Source organism: Ylistrum balloti, unplaced genomic scaffold, assembly GCF_031769215.1.
Source record: "Ylistrum balloti isolate Yb309-2 unplaced genomic scaffold, AGI_CSIRO_Ybal_v1 Utg371224, whole genome shotgun sequence".
NCBI classification, from domain to species: domain Eukaryota; kingdom Metazoa; phylum Mollusca; class Bivalvia; order Pectinida; family Pectinidae; genus Ylistrum; species Ylistrum balloti.
In genome coordinates, this window is record NW_026782663.1 from 884,054 (window position 1) to 907,890 (window position 23,837).

The following is a 23,837-nucleotide window of genomic DNA, read 5'->3' on the forward strand; positions in this document are numbered from 1 at the left end:
TTTTCCAACTGATGATATCTTTTAAGATGTAATGAATTATCGATAACACCTTCATAGGCAGAGATAGATACATATTTTTATCACCATGTGGAAATATAGCAGCCTCTGAAAAAAAGTGTACCTCTCAGTTCTTTTCAAAACAGGCCACAAAGGCCTTTCCAAGTTTCAAGTCCCTTCAATATTACACTTAAAGATAAATTGATAATGATTTTACATAACCACTTACTGACCACGTCTACTGAATACGCCCTCCAGAATTCAAGCTCAATGACACAACAAGCTCTTTCATCTCTTCTTATCTTGATCTTTAACTACAACGAAACCAACAGGGACAGCTTTCCACCTAGCAGTATTTCTCAAATTCACTGTAATAAATTTTCCATTTCTATATAGCAACAGCCCTGCTTCCATAACCTATGGTGTTAACATGTCGCAGTTGGCTCGATATTCGAGGACTCATTCCCAATATCACGATTTTCGTGCAAGATGTTGACAACAGAAAGTGAAACTCATATCACAGATACGAGAGGTGGAAAATAATGTAGAAGTTCAACGATCATCATAATTTAATAATTAGGAGATATTCTATTTCTTTGTGTGATATGAAGTTAGTCTTGTTTAATGTCATTACCATACCTGGTATGTTGTTTTTAATGTTAGCTGTAGTTAATTTGAATTGTCGAGGATTATATGACTGGTTTCGTTGATTAAGCATAGAACATTTGTTCCTCTGAAATGCCTGTTCTCACTTTTAAAAAACTTTATCTTTTGTTCATTTTGTCCTAAGTTAATCGAATCAGAGCTTGGATCAAGATTCTGTTGACAAATCAAAATACAGAATTTATTATGTATCAATGCTAATAGATTTCTACAACTATGCAGACAAAAATATATAATTGGTGATTATGAATTTATAGTTAACACAACTAAGAAACACGACGAAATTATTGCTAGTAAATATCAACGACATCTAGGGATTTGTTTTGTAGATATCAGACAGTCCCCTACATTTATTTTACTGTGAAACTGTGCTTCGATATTTTATACATTTTTAATAGATAACAAGTATTTTCAGTTTTAGTACATTTTATTCCAAGCAATAAGCACATATATTCATAAAAATACAAAAAAAGTCCATAGTAGGATCTTAGCTTTAACCATAGTATGGATTTTTATCTAATGTATATGTTTGATCTTTCATCTCCTATGGTAAATTTGATTATGAATGGACATAAAATTAAGAGAAAAATATATATATATATATCAAACAGTTTATCAAACTAATGAAAAAAGAGATTTTTCAAATAAGAATATTCCAACCAGCACTTTTAATATAATTAAAAGGCTAAAACAAAAATGTCCATCTGTCATCCATTCTTTTAACTGTTCTAATCTAAAATTTAAAAGGCACGAATAAGGAACAAGGAGGAGTTTTAAGAAAGACTCATCCCGTGTATATCGGTAACAGATTTCGTTGTCAAATTTCCAGACAAAATTTCATTTTCAAATTCAAGATAGCCTAATATCAGTCATTAAAGCTTTCCTGATATTCCGCTATGGACCAAGGGAGATGCATCATTTACTTCTTAGCGATAAGAAGACGTATTTAAGGCCTGACCATAGACGTAGAGTGATTTGAACAGCCCAACATCTGATGTTGGCAAAAAAAAAAAAAAAAAATTTCAAAAACATTTCAGCAGAACAGTTGATTCTAAAAGCATTATTATATAATTCAGTGTCCACGTCACGTGAATGACACTATACGTGGTTAAATGTTAAAAATGAAATTGCATATTGTGTCGTCATTTTTGACATAGAAACATCACTTCAATAAACCTCTCCGACACATCGATTTTATATCAACTGAATAATGATAAAAAATAAACATGTAAAAAACGAACAAAACTCACCACACCCAGTACTATTATGATGTACGTTAACTTACAGTGAAACTTCACTGAATCAACTGGGGATTCACTCTTTGGCCGGATTTATGAAATGCCAGTGTAGCGCTGAAATACCAAAGTCTTCTCAATTGTTCATTTACATGACGATCATTACGTTATATGTCAGCAAAGTTAGGATTATCAATATATCTTTATACACGTAAATAAAGAATCATAGTAAGGTATACAATATTGTTCAGTTTTAGTGAAGTATTTTACGTCCTATTAACAGTCAGTGTCGTTTAAGGATGTACTAGTTTTGGGTGGTTGAGGAAAGCCGGAGTTCCCAGAGAAAATCCATCGACCGCCGGCGAGTACCTGCTAGGTCTCCAACCCGCGACCCAAAGGTCAGATGCCTTAACCATTCGACCTTCCCGGTTCTTGGAATATTCATCGATATTCGTGCTATATTGATACAAACTATTTTTCAAAATATCATCTACATGTTGAATATAGTGTGAACACAATTAGGTCTACATCAGTATAACTTACATAAATTCTCTTTTGATTTTGACCTCAGAAAAATCTGACAAAATGTAATAACAATAAAATTAATTAAAAAATATATTGAAAAATACCATTAAAATGAGACAGTGTATAAAACGATGTATAAACATTTCATTTATATATACATATAGTAAGGAGACATGTGTTTAGAAAATTCATAATATAACTCTAAAAATAATAAACTGTATGTAAATATTTATCAATCGAATATCTGGAATGGTCTATAATAGTTTTGTATAATTCTTTTTCACAAAAGCAATACTTTTAATACTCCATCAATGATAAGATATTGATTTAACAAGCGTTCTTACTTCGGACTAGAATTCTGTTATATAATTATTTTAGGGAATATATTGAAAGTTTCATACCTTAAAATCATACATAGTTGTCAATTGATTTCATTGTACGATGTAAAATACTGTTGACTTTAATCAATTATATTTTCGTGTGAATGATATTATCCGGATATTCAAAGTCTCACAACTTGATTGGCAATTACCGCATATGCGTTAGTAATATATATTTTATAAACTTAAATCAATGAAATTTTCCCATGGGTGATATGGAGTATCAAGAACGACGACCATAATATAATGACTGTATCGTTTTCTATATCATTAAATGAAAAATCTATAAAAGGGTAGGATACTTTTGTTCTATATGATATAGTATCAGATCCAGTTAAGGCATCATTCACATTATACATCATTTGGGATATTTTCATTTGAGTCTTCCATTGGTAAAAGTCTTCCTTGTTCCATGGTATCATCATCATTCCCGGCTGATTGTTTGGAATGTTTGCTTGCACGCAGTGCCAGCAGTAACTTCACAGGGACAGTCATGGGTTGTTCCTGTGAAACATAACATATCTTGGTACCTTTACTTTGAAATATACTAAGTTTTGATATCTTATGTGCGTAATCATTTCTTTGTCTTTTTTCACAGTCAAACGATACGATAAAGAAGCGCCGCCTTTTCAGTCCAGAAAATTGTGTTCCTCGCAGTAAGTTCATCACATAACAAAAAGTCTGTGCCAACCAATCGTTTTCGCTTTCGGTACCTAATGCAAGATTTCCCTCAGAATGCAAAATGAAATCCGCATTTCCTTGACTTTTAAGTAATGTGTAGAGGTCTTTGGATGCTATGAAAACGAAGTTTGAGCTATCCTGCACACATTTGTCAAGCCAATCAAACTTATTGCTAAATATCTGTCCTTGGGACGCTTTATCATCGACAAAATGGACCGGAAGTTGAGAATCCTTAAAAAGTAGGCTAGCAAATTCTCCTATCTTCTCTTTTGGTAAAGAATCACCGATGTAAACAAGCATAATGTCATTTCGTTCTTTGATTCTCCTCTTCCTTTCTTTCAGCCTTTTTACAGCTGCAAAAATTACAATATGACTTCATTAAATCTATATCTTACAAAATTGGAGTTTTCGATTACGTTTATATTTGTCTAGCCAGACAAAATGAGTCATACAGATATATCCTGTAAGTGAATTTAAGATCTTTATCAATACTTTTAAAGAAATTTCATGGTTTTTTCCCGATTTCATCGAAAAAGCAGAAAATCTGATAGATTCATTTATTCTTTGATTGTCAATGTCAAAAAAAAAATTCTTTACCGTTATGATGACGACACATTAACATCCCATACGTCAAAACAATGAGAGCCATCACAATTCCGGTAGATGTTCCAACAATCCATAAAACTTTGTTCACATCAACAGCATCTTCGGTCGGTTTTGTTTTGACGCTATCTGGTGAATTATAAATAAGTTTATGTTTCTCAGAAACACTCACATATAATCATTGAAAAGTCAAATTTAACTATATACGTATAACATCATTTGCAAAACAAGCTATTCACTCTTGTTATCCGCACGGGAGAGCGAATGTTTTACCGTGAGAGGAAAACGGAGCACCCAAAGAAAACCCACGTGGTCATGCGGGTGACCCCCATACCTTTTCACGCCCGATCGGGGAATCGAAAGCCTGTTGCATAGATGAAAGACACGTGCGTTACCACCAGTATGTGGTGTAATTTCTGGATTAATATATATTGTCAATACGTGTTATAGATTTTCCGCTAACCTAGAGGATGTGATTCTTCAACCCTGCACACCGCCATAACCCACTCTCAACTGAAGGAACGCCTTCGTTCTCTTGTTATGAGAACTTCCTTTTCCAATATTTTCTGACAACGAAGCCAACATGGACAGCTTTCCATCAATGTGAATTTTCCATTTCTGTAGAGCAATATACATGCATCTCCAACCTATAGTATTTATATGTCGCAGTTGCTTCGATATTCAACTGACTGGCAGACTCGTAACACAAGGGTTCCAATAATGCAGGTTGATGAAAATTTCGGAGAAGTTTTCTTTTTCTCAGGTGAGAGCGTGGCATTGATTACTTGCATTGACTAAGATTTACATGGCGGGTGCCGTCAATAAAGCAGACGACGCTTACTGTTCCGGAACACCTGGTCTTATTGTCCTTCAGGAGTTATCGTTCAACTCATTTATTCATATCATGCCCTAGTTTTATGGAGTTTTAGTTTGATTATGATGATGTTGCCATGTTGGCATTTTCTTGATGTTTTTTGGAAACTCTATACTGGCGAGGAGAGATTACCATTAGATTTACCAATTATACTTGCTGAGATATTATTTTTAATGATTAAACGAGTAAAACTAAATTAATAAATGGAACAAACTTGTTACGTTATGGGACTATACATATGCCGACAAGAAAGATGAAATATTTCCTTGTAAAGACATTAAAGAAGCAATTTAAAATGCAAAATAAGAGAAATATGAAAATTGAAGCATAAAAGTGGTATAACCTTTTTATAATAATGCATAATAATTGCACGTCTTTTAGTTCATTTCTTTTTCAGTGATTGCAAGCAAAGAGTAAAAAATTGTTGAAACACGGTTATGTGTGAGCAGATATACTACAACAAATAAATGACACACACACACAAACACACACACACACACACACACACACACACACACACACACACACACACACACACACACACACATATATATATATTTACCTGTTTCTGTCTGAATGGTGATTTTCTTTGGACATACCACACTTTTGTTGTTTTTACATTCGAAATGGGTCTGTAATATTCCATATCAAAAAGACAGTTTAGAGTACGTTCCATCAAATGTTTAGCTTAACCATGAGAATATATTAAGATAGAATTATTCGATGACGTCATTATATTATATCACAGAACGAAAACAAAACAGACAGTCAAAAACGATATTACAATGAAAAATACTTTCTGCTTACAGGGGTAACTGATCAAAAAGAATTTAACGAATATTTGGACACAAGAACTTTCAGTAAAATATGAAATGTGTTCCATTCTATGATGAGAGTTTTTAAAAGTTCCTATTTAGAGTATAGTACCAAGCAATTATGGCAGGGCCAAGTCAAGTTTTAAGATTTAAAAATTCAAATTTTTATATTAAAGTTTGGCAAACAAAATTTAAAAGGACCTTATTAGACACAGGAGTCAAATTTTTTTAATTGATCATTTATCAATATGTTTGAATTAGTTAGATACCTCGATAATAACTAAATAATATTTCAAAAGACAATTGTTCTATTATGGAATGGTATAGAGTATTTTAGACTTTAGAAGAAAATATTTATCCGATGAAGTTTTGATTTGAAAATAAATAAATAATCATACTACCTAAGATAGATATATGTGGTATTGTATTCTGATTCCATGAATGACAGCTATTTTTATTTAAAAGACAAAGTATAGTGAAAATTGGCGTATCTTCAATAACGTACCAAAACTGTATAGACACCGCCGGGCAAGTTTAAATAATTCTCTTCGCAGTCACTCTGTAATTGCAAAAAATAATCTGTAGAAGCATAATAATACAGACGTCACGATAGTGATTCCTTGTAACTGATATACTCATGCGATATCTTTTAACTCCAACAGGACATGTTATGTAATACAGACCCGACAGAAGCGTGTTTGAAAGCATTTAACTAAAAGCAGTCTTATGAAAGGCATGTCCTTTAATTAAATTACTCCTTCAATGGAAGCGTATTGACTTTTGTTATTAGCAAAGGGTCGCTTTACTTCACTTCTCCTTATCCTCAAATAAGATTCAACACTTCATAAATACAATTTATCTTTCTTGTTATAATTACTTTATTTCATGAATAACCCTTAAACCTCGATAACAAGTCAAACTCATAAAGCCTATCTCGACAAAAACTGTAGTTTTTACTTAATGAAACTTCATCTGTTAACTGTGGTAGAAAACCTGATCATTATCGTTTTAAGGGTATTATCAAAATGGCTTGAACCAGTCATACCTTATTCGTTGGTGTGTAGATACTATCGGAACCTTGAAGTGTTACCGTGGCATATTTTAGAAGCTGAGAACCACATAGATTGAGGGATATTGTCTTGTTCGTTGTATACGTGATGTCTTCACATCTGCATTTGTTTTCAACTGTGAAAGATAAAACCATTTCTAGTTATTGTATTATACAGCATGCAGAAACTTTTATAGATCATGAAAGACAATGAATGTTGGTGACCTTTATCAAGATTGTAGATTTTATAATATTTGCACCATAACCTATTGTAGGTCATTGCATAGGTGTTTTCTATGAGTAGGATATAGGTGTCTTTGCCAATACGCTAGTTATCTCAATGAGAGGGTAACACTGGTTAGATTTCTCGGTGTCGATAAAGAAGAAACACCAAGGCACCTCGTATTAATATTTGTATGAAACGGCTGTACGATGCATGTTAACTCATTATTTCGCTCTACTGTTATATACAGATATTATTGTATCAAAGTTGTGTCCAGCTGCTTGTTTCTGATCTGTCAGTCAAAAATGTAAACTTGTGTAGTAGCCAATAGATAAACCACCCATCATTAAAACGACGTTACATAATCAAATCATAATTTTGAAAAATCAGTAGAAAACATGTTTAAGTATTAATTATAAAACATCACTTGTGTTTTCTATCGAAAGCTTTCACTATTAACGAGCCACACGGAGATTGGGGCATCCCCTTCTATCTGTATGAATGACTTATAAACAGCTTGTATCATGAAAAGAAAAACAAAGAAAACTTCAAAATCAGGGGTAAATAATCCAAATAGGATAACCAGATGCTAGTACATGATGAAAGTAAATGTTACATGATGCCAGAACCTGATGAAAATAAAGGTAACCAGATGCCAGTACATGATGAATGTAAAGGTAACTAGATATCAGTACATGACGAAAGTAAACTTAAAACACAAGCAATGTATGCTGAGAAGTGTATATTTAGAGCAAAGCCTCACTTAACCAGACTCCAAATAGATGTTATTTATGTTTTTGGTAAGTGTTAACAGGCAGAAGTGTAATGTTTTCTGCCTTTTAAAAGTCCTTCGATGTTATTGACCTCACCAACGATTTTAAACGTCAAGTTTGACAACCTTTAACGCCAAACTGGTATTAGCTATTTGCTATTCCATCAGTTGTCGGACATTTCCTACAGTTTGTATAACGTCCAATGATATCCTTCTTTTTAATTGGGTAAATAAGGAAATTAACTTTTAAAATGTAAATATAAGAAATATTCGGGTTGTTTTTGGTTTCTTTTTTTTTATTTCCCCCTTTTTTATGTGTAAACATATTTCAAGAAAACACGCTAACTCGCTTCATTTAAAATATTCGTGAAAAATGCAGATTACACACAAGTAAGCAAAGAAAATTTAAGAGAATATTTCTTAAGTAAATTCACCACCATAAGAGTCATTTCATTTGTTGTATAATAACTGTTTAATTCTACTTGCCTTGGCTTTTTATCAGACACTTACCGTTTGGCTGGTTTATCTTCTCGACATTTGTATTGCGTTCTTCGGCATCTCCAACAATAATCGGAAGTCTCATTAAAGACTTAGTTCCCTTCCTTGTTTGTATCGGGGACACTCGCGTAATGAATAAAGCTTTTATGTTAGGCAAAGTCACCATTAGTTTGAAATAAATAGGACCACTCTGAAATAACATCAATATAAGATGGCAAGTCAAAATATATGCTTCACATTTATAGAAATATTGAAAACATATATGTAACGAAGTAATATATGACTATCGAGAATATTCTCTTTGCAGTAAATAAAAATAATTAATGGCAGTTTAATCTCCTTTTCGTCTGTTAAGAAAGAATGAGAATGAATTCGAACAAACAGACTGCTTTTTCAGTATAGGTTTTCACATTTTATTCTTTTAGAGCATGTATTATTTTGTAAAACGGATTGATTGGGTTTTTTAAATTTCAGGGTGCATACTATTTATGTACTCTGATATGTAGGTATAAATTTATTGTACACTTACCTTAGTCTGCAGTCTTCGTTTCGTTTCTAAAGCAAAGATCTTGTAATCGAAGTCATCGTCACGAGACAAGGTGAGTTCTATAACCACACCACGGGATCTGTTTTCTGTATGCAGCAAATGGGTTCATTTACTTATGACTTGCATATCGTTGTATCTAGTTTAATCGCTGTCCTTGTATACAGGCGTGCAATCATTCCCAGAGTGCATAGCGGCACCTATGGAGAGTACTGCTCTGCACAATGGGATAACAGTCTCTTTGAGATATTGATAATCTATTATCTGATACATACATGATATCATTATTTTTCGTGATTTCGTAAATATTTGCATCTTTAAATTTTCATAAGATCAATGTGTCCAAATCAGACATTAAAGTATGTTGATCATTTTCTTTTACATACGATTTCTAGGACATCTTTGGGTACGTATACGGAACGTCACTATCGCCAAGCCATCATTAGTCACATTTTGTATTAAACTATCCACACTCTGTTTACAATTTGTATTTTTCTTTGTGAAATCTACAAAATAAAAAGATAACAACAATGACGATGACAACGATAACGACAACGACGACGACAACGTTACCGGCACCAGCACCAACAATAACAACAACAAAGAAGAAATTACCAAAATTGCATCAGAACCATAATCTTAATTCAAATTCAATGAAACTAGGGCATGATATGAAGTGCAGCAACTGAGCTATATAAATATTTCTACCTCTGTATTGATTGAGGGCTTTATCAAGGATCCTATATTCGATAGAAAATCTCTTCAGAATTCCATGTAACTACAAAAGTACCTTTTTCATTGATTTCTTGAATGTCACATCCATAGGATTTGGTTTTACATTCATCCTGAAAACAAAACAGAGATTGATAATATGCAAGCTTCAAACAAAAAAGTATCCAATAAAGACAAATATATTGAAAAGCTCCTTTCAACCATTTAAAAGCATACCGACAGAACACAGACCACACATTACAATAACAACCAATATACTGTAAATTCTACTTGCATTGGATGTACCAATGTTTTCGTGGTGAATCAAACATTTTTAACAAAAATGATTTCCTTTCCGGAAACCAAAAAACAACCATAAATTATGTTATATATATTTTTCACTGTATCCTTTTTTTCCCTTTTTTATTTTATTTTTGAAAATGGCCTAAATCATGGGCTCTTGAATATGTTTACTTACAGTATAACTTTAATGATTGTACAAAACACACACAAGTGAATAACACCTTTTAATAAGTTGGAGTTAGAACAATGCATAAAGCCGCATCATACAGCTATTTTTTCCTTCTAGGACTCTTCAGTGATGCTATGGGCCTAAATTTTGAGGCCTATGAGGCGGCTGAAGAACATCCAACGTGATTGAAAAAAAAGTCAAAATCGAGATGGGGAGGTACAGCAGTCCCATAATTAAATAAATTTCGTAATTTTTATACATCAGATAATTTTTGAGCAGCGTTAAGTATTCACTTAGTATACTTGCATACAGCTTTCCAAGAACCCATATATTTGGTGCCGGTATTAGGAGATACTTTTATACTAAGATAGAAGTTTCTTTTTTGCGCTTTAACCAATCATGGCTGTCAATGAACGTACACTGTATCCTGGCGATAGCCAAAAAAGTCAAACACTCGTCTCAGTAAAGGGGGTTGTGTTGTTAACAAATTACCTTAAAAGTACTGCAGATTGTTATTCAGCAACGTAAGAAAATAAATAAGTGTTTTCATTTATTATAATTTCAATGATAATTACATGAACCAAACTGGACACTATTCCGTCAACCACTATTATCGAAACGTAAGGGACTTAACTCCGTAATCATCATACATAAAACCTTTATCTAAATACAGAATTATATCAACTACCACATGATATTGCGTTGTGATATATATACAAATCACGCATACGCTTAAATATGAAATTAAGTCGTTGATTATTTTATGTTAGTGTAAACAAATACAGATTTGTTATTGAGTACATGTCTATATGTTCTGTTCCATACAGAAATTCACAAACATTTAAATCCTTATACAAGATGTATTTTCAAGGCAGTTTCGTCCATAATGCAACAGGTACCTCTCCACAAAGATTTTGTGTCAGTACTGATAGAACATCACTCCATACAGTTGCTATAATTTATATGCAATTTAACAACCATTTGAAATTGTATCTAACCATCATGCATTACGTAATATGATTCTATGTTTCGTAAATAATAATTGCCTAATTGCTAGTTTTAGTGACGGGTATTGATTTCTAGGCCAGTGGGTGTATTGACCTTTTGGCTTCTATATACACTGTTATCGAGTGTTACCTTCCTGTAGGTGTACCATTCATCTCTTACTAGAGTCTGTCTGCAATTTCTTCGTCGTCCCAATACTTCCTTGTTCCTGATTCGCTTTTATTTAAAATTCTCTCGTCCATGAAAAGACATTAAAAAGCTGATGGCATTTAAAATTTTTCTTTTCAAAATTACCTTTTAAAGAATCTCCTAACCTACATTTTTCAAACTTTTCTACGCATGGGGACGCTACTTTTGTAAGCAGTTGGGTTTGTTCTCAATGGATTAAGTTTAGTATGAGTTTTGGTCAAATACCTTCCTTTTTTGAAAAAAAAGTAACAATGTTATCAAATGAGACATAGATTGCAACATTTGTCAAAAGAACAATAAATATGTTCAGAAATTCACAGCAAACGGATTGAATGATGTAGCATTTCTATACAAAAGCTTTTAGTTTAATGTTACTGTCGGTATGGTTTCTTTATTTGTGTTGTAACGCTATCACTATGATAACAACGCGTTAGAATAATTACGTTTGTCGTTTGTTTAGCACCATTATTATTCAGATAAGCAATTTCAGTGTTGTAACAGAGTTCGTGATTTATTGAAGTAACTTTATAGTATATTGGTGAGTGTGTGTGTGTGTGTGTGTATGTGTGATATTCACACATAATATTATCATTATGTAAATGACGTCCTTCAAATTTGTTTACGATTTCTTATCTAGATTTTTGTTTACAAAAGCTGCAGGACTATCTCAAGTTACTGAGAAACAACTAAATGTGAAGTAGGTTATGTTTAAAGTACGATGCCCTTTTTGTCTGTTGGTAAAAGGGTGAATTAGAAACCAACAAATCTGCATCATAGAACGACATGGCCACGCTTGCTTAAATACAAACAGTTCTGGATTATTCAAGACATGTCAAAAAACATATGTTCTCAACTTAACATGATCTAGAGTCAGACTCCCCTTTTTACGTGACATCAACTTCATTTTTAACTTTTGGGTTTTTATATATAACTTGACATATATTTGAAAGCAAGCTTTCCTCCAGTAATAGATACATGTCTGATTGTTTTTAATATCCCTACTATTGATCTATTGTCAACTGTATCACTTTTTAAAATTCATTTGATGCTGAGATGCATTTGGTGCTTATGGTAGCATCTTCATCAGCTAATCCCTATCATAATATCAAGACAATTAAGTTTATATAATTGACCATTGTATTTCGAATATCCAACCTGATTTTCACACAGGCACAATAGGAAGATTGTTTCAGCATGAAGACTGTAGGTAGTGATAAGATCGTATCAAAAATGTATTTTTTTAAAAAAAATTTTATTTATTTATTTTTTTTTTTTTGTGGTGGGTTGGAAGGGGACTTTATATCTCGTTGATGAATTCATTTTCAACAATCTAATGATTATAAGCCTTAATTAATAAAGATAAACGAAATTAAACCCTCCACAAAAACTGATAATTTCACTATATATGTAAGCACGCTATTGATAGCATAAGCTTTCATTTTATTGTGTACATATGTTATATTTAAAATGCAACTTCTGCAATATTTAAAGAAAATTTTCAAAAATGCTGTAATACTGTCGCTGTGTTGTAAACAAAGGTTTTAACTTATCTCTTATGTGTAATTCCTTTCTATTGATAAAGATCGCATCAAGTGGTAATATGTATATATTTTGAATTCTGAACTCCACATTTCGATAAATATCAAAGTGATTAAGAAGCAGAATGCTTTTTTTTTTACTCCAAACATTTAGAATATTCAGCAAACAAGAAAATTATTGCCATGACAAGTACGCTATTATTGACTGTTTGAGATAAATGCTGACATACTTGATAAATACGTGTCATTTTATTGACTGAACTGTTTTATATGTAACAGGTGCAGCTGTCAGTAGCAAATGGCACGCGTCGCATTACATGATATCTATGCTGATAAGACGACAGAAAAACCTGATGCTTGAACCCCGGATATAGAGTTTGTTTACGCTGTATATTATCATTTATTTCTCCTATATTTCCTCTTTCTGCGCTCTATAAAATCCATATGTAAGTATTGTATTGAGCCGCATTTAGAACGTAACAGCATTCCAACACGGCGCATCGTGTCCTCGCCGTTACTGCGTAATCATCTTACTACTGTGACGCCACAACCAGCTACAAGTATTTAGCTGTTCAGGCTATCAAGACTTATGAAAACAATACATGATAGGTTGGTAATCAGAGATGGATACAAAAGGAAACGCTTTTCTTCAAAGATTACATTTCATATTAAATATAATTTAATCTGGCATTTAATGTTGCGTGTCGATCGCTTGACATTGGTTAACAAAGATAGGTAATCTGACGATATATTTGTAAAATATATAAAACATTTTTAAAAAGCTTAATGTCATAACACAACTTAAAGTCAATTATTAATCTTTAACAAAAATAGTATAGAAAACTTGTTTCCGGAATATTTTTTCTTTAATGCTGATGAATCAGTTTTTTTGTTGCTTGTTCTGGGAAAAAACCCCGTTAAAGATAATTATTTTATGAAAATTATGAAAAAAGCGAAAGAAAAACTACAGCAATGAAGAGTGTAAGATTTAAATTAATACCACTGACATACAAAGTAAAGAAGTATCTCGTCAGTTGAAATGATTTAGCTTTAGTTATCAAAATCATCAGCAAAACCTCTAGTTTGGTATGATTATTGATATAACGCGAAAAAATATATAACAGTGAACACCTTCACCGTTTTATTTAAATAAAAAATAGAAATTAATTAAAACATCAAAAATAAATATAATAAAAAAATCTGGTGAAAACTTTTTTCGTAAAATACCCACGAAATACTTTTATATAGATTTACATGTTTGATCAGATACATGTTAATATTTTTTACTTATGAATATAATACGTTAAATGTCATAAGAGAGCATTATCCACTTACCTGTATTACGCAAGTCTCGATACCCCACGCGTCGGTTTCGCTCGGTCGTGCACTACATTTAACTTGAACGACCAAAACGTAAAGTCCAACGATAAACCAAAAAGCAGACGACATGTCTTCACTTGAGCAGATGTGCATGCATGTACGTGCATGTACGAATCCTGATTACGAGATGTGACGCGTTGCGGCTAGTTTACATAGAACAATTAAAACTTCCGTAAATCACCATGGTATCAGTGTACACTTAGACCAATAGGGCGCTAGCTAAAATAGAACAGGTAAAAACCCAGAAGGTGATTTCTTTTACCTGCATCGGCGTCATGGAAAGACTCGTTATTATGACAATCGGGAAAATAGTTCCTCATACTTTGCTAATATACATAAATATCTTGAACTACACACCATTTTAATAGATAATGTTCAATTACAGTTCTTTCCTTTTTTCCGCGTCTTGCGATATGAAAAACACTAACATCTTTCGAGTAATGTACAACTGTGTGTTATTTAGATAGTAGTGCATTGTGGCCTATCGCCTATTGAAAAGACGACACAATCAGCTTGTTTTCGACAGTTGCGCTTCAGTTATATTGCTTAGCCACAGTTAGGCGATAAGTCGTAAATCAAATTAAGTAATATCACATTCCCATATAAGATCTAAGCTAACAAAACACCAGGAATATAAAGAGCATCGAACTCGTCCGCCTTTATAGTTTCAGGGGAAATGGAATATTCCTTAACTTAGTGAGATCACCATGCCGACCATACATATACATCTTACGAACGCCTGTGTTGTGAATTTAACTAGAAGCCATTGAATATCGAATTAACTACGATGTACAAACACCACATGTTGAAGTCGCAGGAATGTTGCTATCAAGAAATGGAAAATTCAAAATAATTAGAATGTCCCTGATGCTTTCTTTGTAAGAAAATATCATCAGAAGGAAGCTCGATCATTTCGCGAGTCAAGGTCAAATGATGGATAATTACATGCGAGCCTCGTTATCTCGAACTCTTATAACTCTAAGACCCCGTTTAATTCGAAGTCTTTCGTCTATCCAAAATTTTACACTAAACATTCGATCTCACTTAATTCAAATACTCGGATAACTCGAAGTTCACCAGCGGTCCTGTCGACTTCGAAATAATGGAGTTCGACTTTGAATGGATATTTAACTATCATAAAGTTGGTAGTATTCCTATGTTTATAATTGGTGTGTTAATAAAACGTATTGTGCCGAATAAACTGATATAGTTACTCGATAGATGTACTTATCTATTACCATAACAGCGATATGCTACATTGCCGATAAGATGAAGACATAAGGACGCTTTCATGTAATGGATCTTAGCTCAGAAAAAACGATGTTTATAACGCATGAAATCTGACACTTAACTGCACCTGTGGTCGCATTAACTCAGCATTCGAACTGGCATCTATTTTGTTACGTCTTTGTCATTTATTTCGCTAGAACTTTTATATTCCTCATCGTGTCTAGTTTACTTCTCATTAAGTAAGCTGTACGAGGTAATGATGAAAAATAACATCATTTAATGAAAATAAATTATCTTTTCTCATGAAGATGAAAAAACCAGGAAGAAAAAGAATTGTCGTTATCAACATATTTTGAATGACATTGAATTTGTGCACTTTCAAAGTTTGGTAACCTCAACGCCAATGTAGTATCATGTTTTACCATTGTATGATATTCAGTATCGAAGTTTACCTTGATACTCATGTATTTTCGGAATATCATGCAAACATATATGATAAACAATAATTTCTCTGTTTATAATACAGGTACACGTATCTTTACATAGACAAGACATAAAAGTGCGAAAGATTTGGCCTTGACATAAAAATTATCAAAATCAATAATTCCATTAAGAACTTGATGATAATCCTTGTGTTTTCTATTCAAATAAAGTATCATTGGACTAGGTCATTGTCGTCCTTCATTGATCGTACTGGCAGAAATTAGCAAACCATTTAAAAAGTGGACAATACCACAGCAGTTTATACATGTTACTTATACTCTGGAGCAGTAGTGATATTAAAAAAACAAGAATAATTTGAAACCCTTTTGGAAAAAACGGGTAAAAAACTAACGTTTATAATGCATTGTGTCGTTAAAGGAAATTTAATATTACTGTATCTGTTATCTCACCTCGGTTTCGGACTCGGCTTACGAGGAAGTAATATTAAATTACGTATCCACAATACAGATCGGGTACATCTCTTTAAAGACATACATGTTTTAGGATCATGGTTTTATTAGAATGTGTCACACTGTCGAGATCTGCGTGCTTTAGTTGACCGACTGAATCGCTTCCTTCTGTCAGGTACGCCATGGGTGACCTTCGTAGTAGCGTCACTCTGCGTCAAGCCACATCACGTGATGTACTGGGTTACTACAGACGAAAAGTGTAGTGTAATGACAGATCCTTTCCTTGTGTAGCTTAAAACGAAAAAACATTCCAATATTTATTGCTTAACACAGAAACATATTAGATTTTCTTTTGAGTAAATACGTGTTCATTTTTATCTATTTATATTTTCTCACGTAGAAGCCGATCCTTTACTTCCGTGTTTTAATATTAATTACTTGCTTGAGTAGGTTCAAAAGGGAACGCAGCCAGGTAAGTCGTTCTGTGGGAAATAGATGGAGTGTTAAATTAAAATATGAAAAAAATATAACCAACATGTCTATGAGGAAAATCGATAACCATGGAAACTAATTTAAACTACTGTAATTGGTATAAAGGTAAACCTGTCCTAATACTGAAAATCAAACCTTAGAGGCACATCATTATTTGCACAAATAGCACCAAGAAAAACGTTAACCTTAACACCTTGTAGCGTAGGAGAAAGCACAACAATATTTTTTTTTCAGGAAAGAACTGACAAATACGAGAAATAGATAAACATAACGACATCAAATAACCACAAATGAAAATCTACCTATAAACTTATTGTATACCGGGGTCGGGAGGAGGGACTTAAATCCTTGGTTTAAGAATATTATCAATGGCTTTGATCAAACAGACCCTTAGAAGGTAAAATGTGACTAGGTCGAGGTATTTCGTGTTGAAATCGTTGTTATGTGATATGGAAAGATCCTTAACTAAAGTAATGATATATCTTCTCCTGTTCATACATGCTTCTAAACTATTATGGTAGAGCTATGGAAGATCTTTAAGAATTTGCTTGTTTGTTTGTTTTTATATTAACCTTAGATAACTTAAAGTCACAGAGATAAGATTACAAATTCATGTACACATATATTGTTTTATTCAAATTTACCAAGAAAAAGCAAAAATTCAAATGATATTTTTCTTTAAGAGAATTTAAGACGAAAATATTAACTGGATCTTATCACGCTAGGTTACGGGGCTTCTGGATCGTTTTAAGTTTATCGTGCACGTCTGATTTTGTAAATACCTGTAGCCACAACACTTCTGTATTCAATACTAAGATTTTAAAACCCGTTTTTAGAAATATACTAAAAATGGGTTTAAAACACTTTCTTTACAATATTGTGTTATGACAACATAGGATTAAGTTGTAGCAATAAATTAGCATACTCCCACGCATATCATGGCTGGATATTCCTTGAAAAAAAATCACTGTGCTATAAACATTTTGTAATGCAACATTTTATACAAACGCAGACGATCTTCCGTCTGTTAGACAGATAAATCCAGTGGAATTACTGCTCGCTTTTTTTTAAAGACGCGATTTTTTTTCAATAATTCGAAAATTTACAATGTTTACCTATGTTGCCACCTTCCTTTGACTATTATCGTCTTTGGTCATAGGTTCAATGTCATATAGTTAAATACTGACTTTTATAGCTGTAAAAACTCTGTCGCCTCTTTATCTTGTGTTGTTTGGATAATGAGGATAAGGGTACATCATATCGGGACAAGTGTGCCATGTTTATCATTCTAGGAATCGTTGATAAATAAAACTTCATGATTTTACATTTTGGTCATTTTTGAATCTTTTGAATCAGGGAAAATATCGAATCAAGTAGAATAAATCACATTATTTCATCTTATTTAATGTGCTATGATATACAAGACAACCCTAATCTTAACAAGATGATTGATACACGTGTTCACAATGAAGACACCTAATCTTAACAAGATGATTGATACACGTGTTCACAATGAAGACACCTAATCTTAACAAGATGATTGATACACGTGTTCACAATGAAGGCACCTAATCTTAACAAGATGATTGATACACGTGTTCACAATGAAGGCACCTAATCTTAACAAGATGAATGACACACGTGTTCACAATGAAGACACCTAATCTTAACAAGATGATTGACACACGTGTTCACAATGAAGGCACCTAATCTTAACAAGATGATTGATACACGTGTTCACAATGAAGACACCTAATCATAACAAGATGATTGACACACGTGTTCACAATGAAGACACCTAATCTTAACAAGATGATTGACACACGTGTTCACAATGAAGGCACCTAATCTTAACAAGATGATTGACACACGTGTTCACAATGAAGGCACCTAATCTTAACAAGATGAATGATACACGTGTTCACAATGAAGACACCTAATCTTAACAAGATGATTGATACACGTGTTCACAATGAAGACACCTAATCTTAACAAGATAATTGATAAACGTGTTCACAATGAAGACACCTAATCTTAACAAGATGATTGATACACGTGTTCACAATGAAGGCACCTAATCTTAACAAGATGATTGATACACGTGTTCACAATGAAGACACCTAATCTTAACAAGATGATTGATACACGTGTTCACAATGAAGACACCTAATCTTAACAAGATGATTGATACACGTGTTCACAATGAAGACACCTAATCTTAACAAGATGATTGATACACGTGTTCACAATGAAGACACCTAATCTTAACAAGATGATTGATACACGTGTTCACAATGAAGACACCTAATCTTAACAAGATGATTGATACACGTGTTCACAATGAAGACACCTAATCTTAACAAGATGATTGATACACGTGTTCACAATGAAGACACCTAATCTTAACAAGATGATTGATACACGTGTTCACAATGAAGACATTGTCTACGTATAAGCAGTACCATCGAATGATATCCCCTTGTATAAAGAAAACAAATCAAATGAGGCAATGATACCAAATCCATACCGTTAAATTTTTGGGGTTTTTGTACTGGTCGGGCAGGTTGTTAATCGTTGTATATATTGGTAGTCACGTCTACCAACTGCACCAGGCGATGTTGCTTTTCAGTAATAACTTATTAAACTCGGTCAAATAATGTCAGGGTTTTCTCCGATAAATCCGTTTATGATGTGAATGAGGAAACACTAATTTTCCATTGTGTCCCGCGATTTCTCGGTTTCACACTAAATATTGTTTTTGTTTTGTTTTTACCTGGGAATTGAGAATTATTCATGAAAGTCAACTTTTTGGTACATAATATATTGGTGAAAACAACAGGAAGCAATGATAACCTGCTTTGTCTCAGCGGTCTAAAACTTCCGCTGTCTTCACCAATGATAACCTTTAGATTTAAATCTAAGAATACTTGACCTCAGTGACTTAATCGTTAAAATCAGACGGTGACATTTCTCGACAGAAATAGACTACATAAACAAACGTATATTCCTAATGATGTCACATGTCGATACTGGTTAATGATATTTGTCTTCCACTTAAGTTTCAAGTGCAGATCGTAGAAGAAAAAGTAGATGCCGGCATCACGTCTCTGCATTGTATTCACGATGAAAACATATCAGAATTTATCATTGAACCCATTTCAAAATTGTCAACTTGGCAGCAATCACCTGTGTTTTGCTCTTTTTTCCTTGTGAGCTGGTGCAGTTCATTGCTCTCGGTGACTAGAATCCAAACGAAAGATCAAGCGACTGTTTTTATTTTGTATACCATTATTACGTATATCGACTTTATCTACTTAAATCCACGTTAACATACGAAAGGGACTTGTAGTTTTTAAGGTCGGAACTCTTCGTGATTCCACAGGGAAGGGCACCTGCAAGTATACCCCGCAGAGACGGAGGATTTTCGGGGGACAGACACCGTCATTGAATTTTCAAACAAATATTCTTAAACAGATGCATATTTCACCTACGATTCAGTCTGTGTGTTTAAATGAATTTATCTTCGCGTGCTATCTAATGAATTCGCACGTGTAAAAAAAATACGTGTTTATTACTAGTGTAATATACCCTAGGGAGTTTTTCATTGACTGTGCCTGTCAGGTATCGAATGTCGTGTCACAATATTGACATTGGCGTTACGTCATGAATTGAAAATAGAACAACAAAATTGCTGCCTTCGATTTTATGTGAGTAAACAGAGATACCTGTCTTTTTGAAGTACGTTGTAAAACTAAAAGATTGTGGTAAAATAAACAGATATCATTTATATCTGTCGCAATTCTGATTGTTTCCTTATGGTCTTGTTGAGTGTTCTTTATCCTTAATCATGAGCAATCGTTTCTGTTATATCTGGGTATATCAAGAATATGATGCGTATTGTAAGCGGTTTTTTCTTTAAATACTACATACATACATACATACATACAAATATGTACATTTTTTAGGTTGTTTTCTGTATTTTTGTTTTAGATATTTTGCGAAAAGATCTGATAACCAGAATTAACAGAATTTTGTAAGTTTGACTTGTATATTGTGAATATCGAGCCATTCCATTTTTATTATAAAATAGGTAAACATGAACGATGAATGTAACATTATTACCAGCAAATTACTGGCCAATTTGCTTCACAAGTGTACTATATAAAGCTTTGGAGAAAATCATCAGAACAAGAATAATGACCCATCTGGAAGAGAACAATCCCCTAAGTAGTCACCAATCTGTATTTTTCAACGGAAGGTCAACTGTTTTACAGATGCTAAAAATTGGACACAGGTTATCGATCGGGGGGGGGGTCAATCCAAACAGTTTATCTAGACTTTATGAAAGCATTCGACACTGTCCCACATCGAAGACTCTTAGTCAAATTAAAGTCATACAGACTATCACAGGAATAATTAAATGGGTTCAAAGTTACGGGGAAATGTCAGACTGGCGGGCGGTAAAAAGTGGGACCCACAGGGAAGCGTTTAAAGCCCATCACTTTTTGTAGTTTACATCAATGATCTTCAGGGAACTGTTAATGCAGAAACATATTTATTTGCAGATAATTTAACAGTCATAACGAAAACTGAAATATCTAGAAAGATTTAGATACGCTTCAACAATGGTCTGTTAAATGGCTCATGAAATTTCACCCGGACAAATGCAAAGTTATGCACGTAGGAAAGAAAACCGATAAAACACCGTTACACTTATATAGAGACGAGAGAAATGGAAGAGTCGAGGTTACATTAGATCAGGTAACAAAAGAAAAGGACCTTGGCATTATAACAGACAAAGACCTAAACTTCAACGAACATATTCACGATGCAGTCAATAAAGCCAATAGAATAATGGGAACCATCTGAAGAACATACACGTACTTAGACAAAAAGTCGTTCTGTCTTTTATATAATACGCTTGTATGTCCGCACCTTGAATATGGGGTCTGCGAGTGGAATCACTATCTGCAAAAAGCATAAATGAGTTGGAAAATGTGCAAAGAAGAACATGGAAACAAATGCCAGGAATGAAAAACTAAGGATTCTTTAACTACCGACACTGGAGCACAGAAGAATAAGAGGAGATATGATTCAAGTATAAACTACTACATGTATGATATGATAGGGCTGTCGCGGAGGACTTCCTGATACAAACATTAACAAGATATCAAGAGTTAACATAGTTTTTCACTATTAAAAAGAAGGAGCAGACTAAATCTGAGGAAGTATTCTGTCTGTGAACGGTAAACCACAGGAATTCACTTCCTAATGCCGTTGTAACGTCTCCACCAATCAAAACTTTCGAATCCCGATTGGATAATCATTGGAGGCAAACTGAATGTGTTTATAATCATGAAGTAGACAATAACACACTGATCCGTATTCGGGATACTAATTCACTTTAACTCTGATCTGAATATATAGGCTTAATAAGCCTGCGTCCAGTATATTATTATCATTATTATCATCATCGTGTCTCGCATTATATTTAAGAATCTTGTGAAAGAAATAAAAGAAAGAAAGAAAGAAAGAAAAAGAAAGAAAGAAAGTTAATTGTTTCAAGAAAGTATATTCTTCATGTTGAGGACTAAGGATATGCTAATCTCCTATCAATACATGGTATGATAAATTCGATTTTTATTTTACCTTCAGATAAAAGTTTTTTTACATGCATATTGCTTTTACATTGTTTCTAATCCTCAAAATAGACTGACATGAAAAAAGAAATCAACATTGTAAATACAACATTTCAACACAATAAAACATGTAATATCACCTTTACTTTTCGCTGTATCATTGGGATTAAAGTCACACTATATTATGCGTTTGTGTTTTTCGTGAAAAAATAAATTAGTCTTGTCAATTACAGAAGAAGAAAAATACCAGTTAAACTGCACCTGTATATGTATATTGTTAAATAATTGTATCTTATGTGCAAAACAATACATTTGTGTGTGTTTTTTTTAAACAAATTAGAATCATATGTAATGAAATTAGATGTCTTATTAATAATTTTTTTTTTTTTTTTTTTTTTGTATTTTTTTTTTTATTTTTCCAGATTTTTAAAAATTACAGAAACATATAACAACAATACATCACCACACAAAACTTCCAAACACATTCATATGTATTATAGAATACAGTAGCTGATACATCATCATCATCATCATCATCATCATCATCATCATCATCATCATCGTCCATGCCATGTACATCACCATCATCACCATCATCATCACGCTCCTCCTCCTCATCGTGCGTGCCATGTACATCATCTCCCTCTTCATCATTATCATCATGCATGTCATGTACATCATCATTATCATCCATGCCATGTACATCATTATCATCATCAATTTCATCGTCATCATCAATGACATATACATCTTCATGCATGCCATACATCATTATCTTTATCATCATCATCATCATCATCATCACCATTATCATGCATACCATGTACATCATCATCAAAACATCTTCATAATGTACACTAGCCAAATCACCATCCTCACCACCATCATGTATACAATTACATCATTGTCATCATCCTCATCCTGCATACATTATAAGTAATGAGACTTTATCATCATAGTAGTATTTATTAATGAATCATCTTAAGTTCTCACATCATCAGCATGCCTGCACAAACACCTAATTAGTAATGTACCAGACTACAAGTAATGAAGATTAATCTAGTTCTACACAAACATTCACACATATCACACACCATCACACTATGAGACAAAACAGACAAAACAAAATAGATTCAAAAACATTTTATATAGAGTAAAGGAAGGGAGAGAGAGAGAGAGAGAGAGAGAGAGAGAGAGAGAGAGAGAGAGAGAGAGAGAGAGAGAGAGAGAGAGAGAGAGAGAGAGAGAGAGAGAGAGAGAGAGAGAGAGAGAGAGAGAGAGAGAGAGAGAGAGAGAGAGAGAGAGAGAGAGAGAGAGAGAGAGAGAGAGAGAGAGAGAGAGAGAGAGAGAGAGAGAGAGAGAGAGAGAGAGAGAGAGAGAGAGAGAGAGAGAGAGAGAGAGAGAGAGAGAGAGAGAGAGAGAGAGAGAGA

At 33.3% G+C, this 23,837-nt stretch overlaps 1 protein-coding gene across 1 annotated transcript; it reads right to left on the reverse strand.

Moving 5' to 3' along the window:
* Positions 1-3,151: 3,151 nt before the first annotated feature.
* Positions 3,152-23,101, reverse strand: LOC132561551 (uncharacterized). The gene is made up of 10 exons (XM_060226251.1): positions 22,985-23,101; positions 9,649-9,703; positions 9,245-9,364; positions 8,844-8,947; positions 8,327-8,504; positions 6,819-6,958; positions 6,279-6,332; positions 5,521-5,590; positions 4,079-4,213; positions 3,152-3,834 (listed from the first exon to the last, which is right to left on the reverse strand). The coding sequence occupies exons 1-10, from the start codon at positions 23,099-23,101 to the stop codon at positions 3,152-3,154; spliced, it is 1,656 nt and encodes a 551-aa protein (XP_060082234.1).
* Positions 23,102-23,837: the final 736 nt, after the last annotated feature.

What these genes read in the sequence shown, in the direction of transcription:
- LOC132561551 (XM_060226251.1), bottom strand. Translation starts at nt 23,101, where the DNA reads ATGGATGATAATGATGATGTACATGACATGCATGATGATAATGATGAA. An exon ending in CCAAAGATGTCCTAGAAATC is followed by an intron (nt 8,948 to 9,244) that starts GTATGTAAAAGA and finishes TGCTGCATACAG; the next exon opens with AAAACAGATCCCGTGGTGTG. An exon ending in GCGGTGTCTATACAGTTTTG is followed by an intron (nt 5,591 to 6,278) that starts GTACGTTATTGA and finishes GGAATATTACAG; the next exon opens with ACCCATTTCGAATGTAAAAA.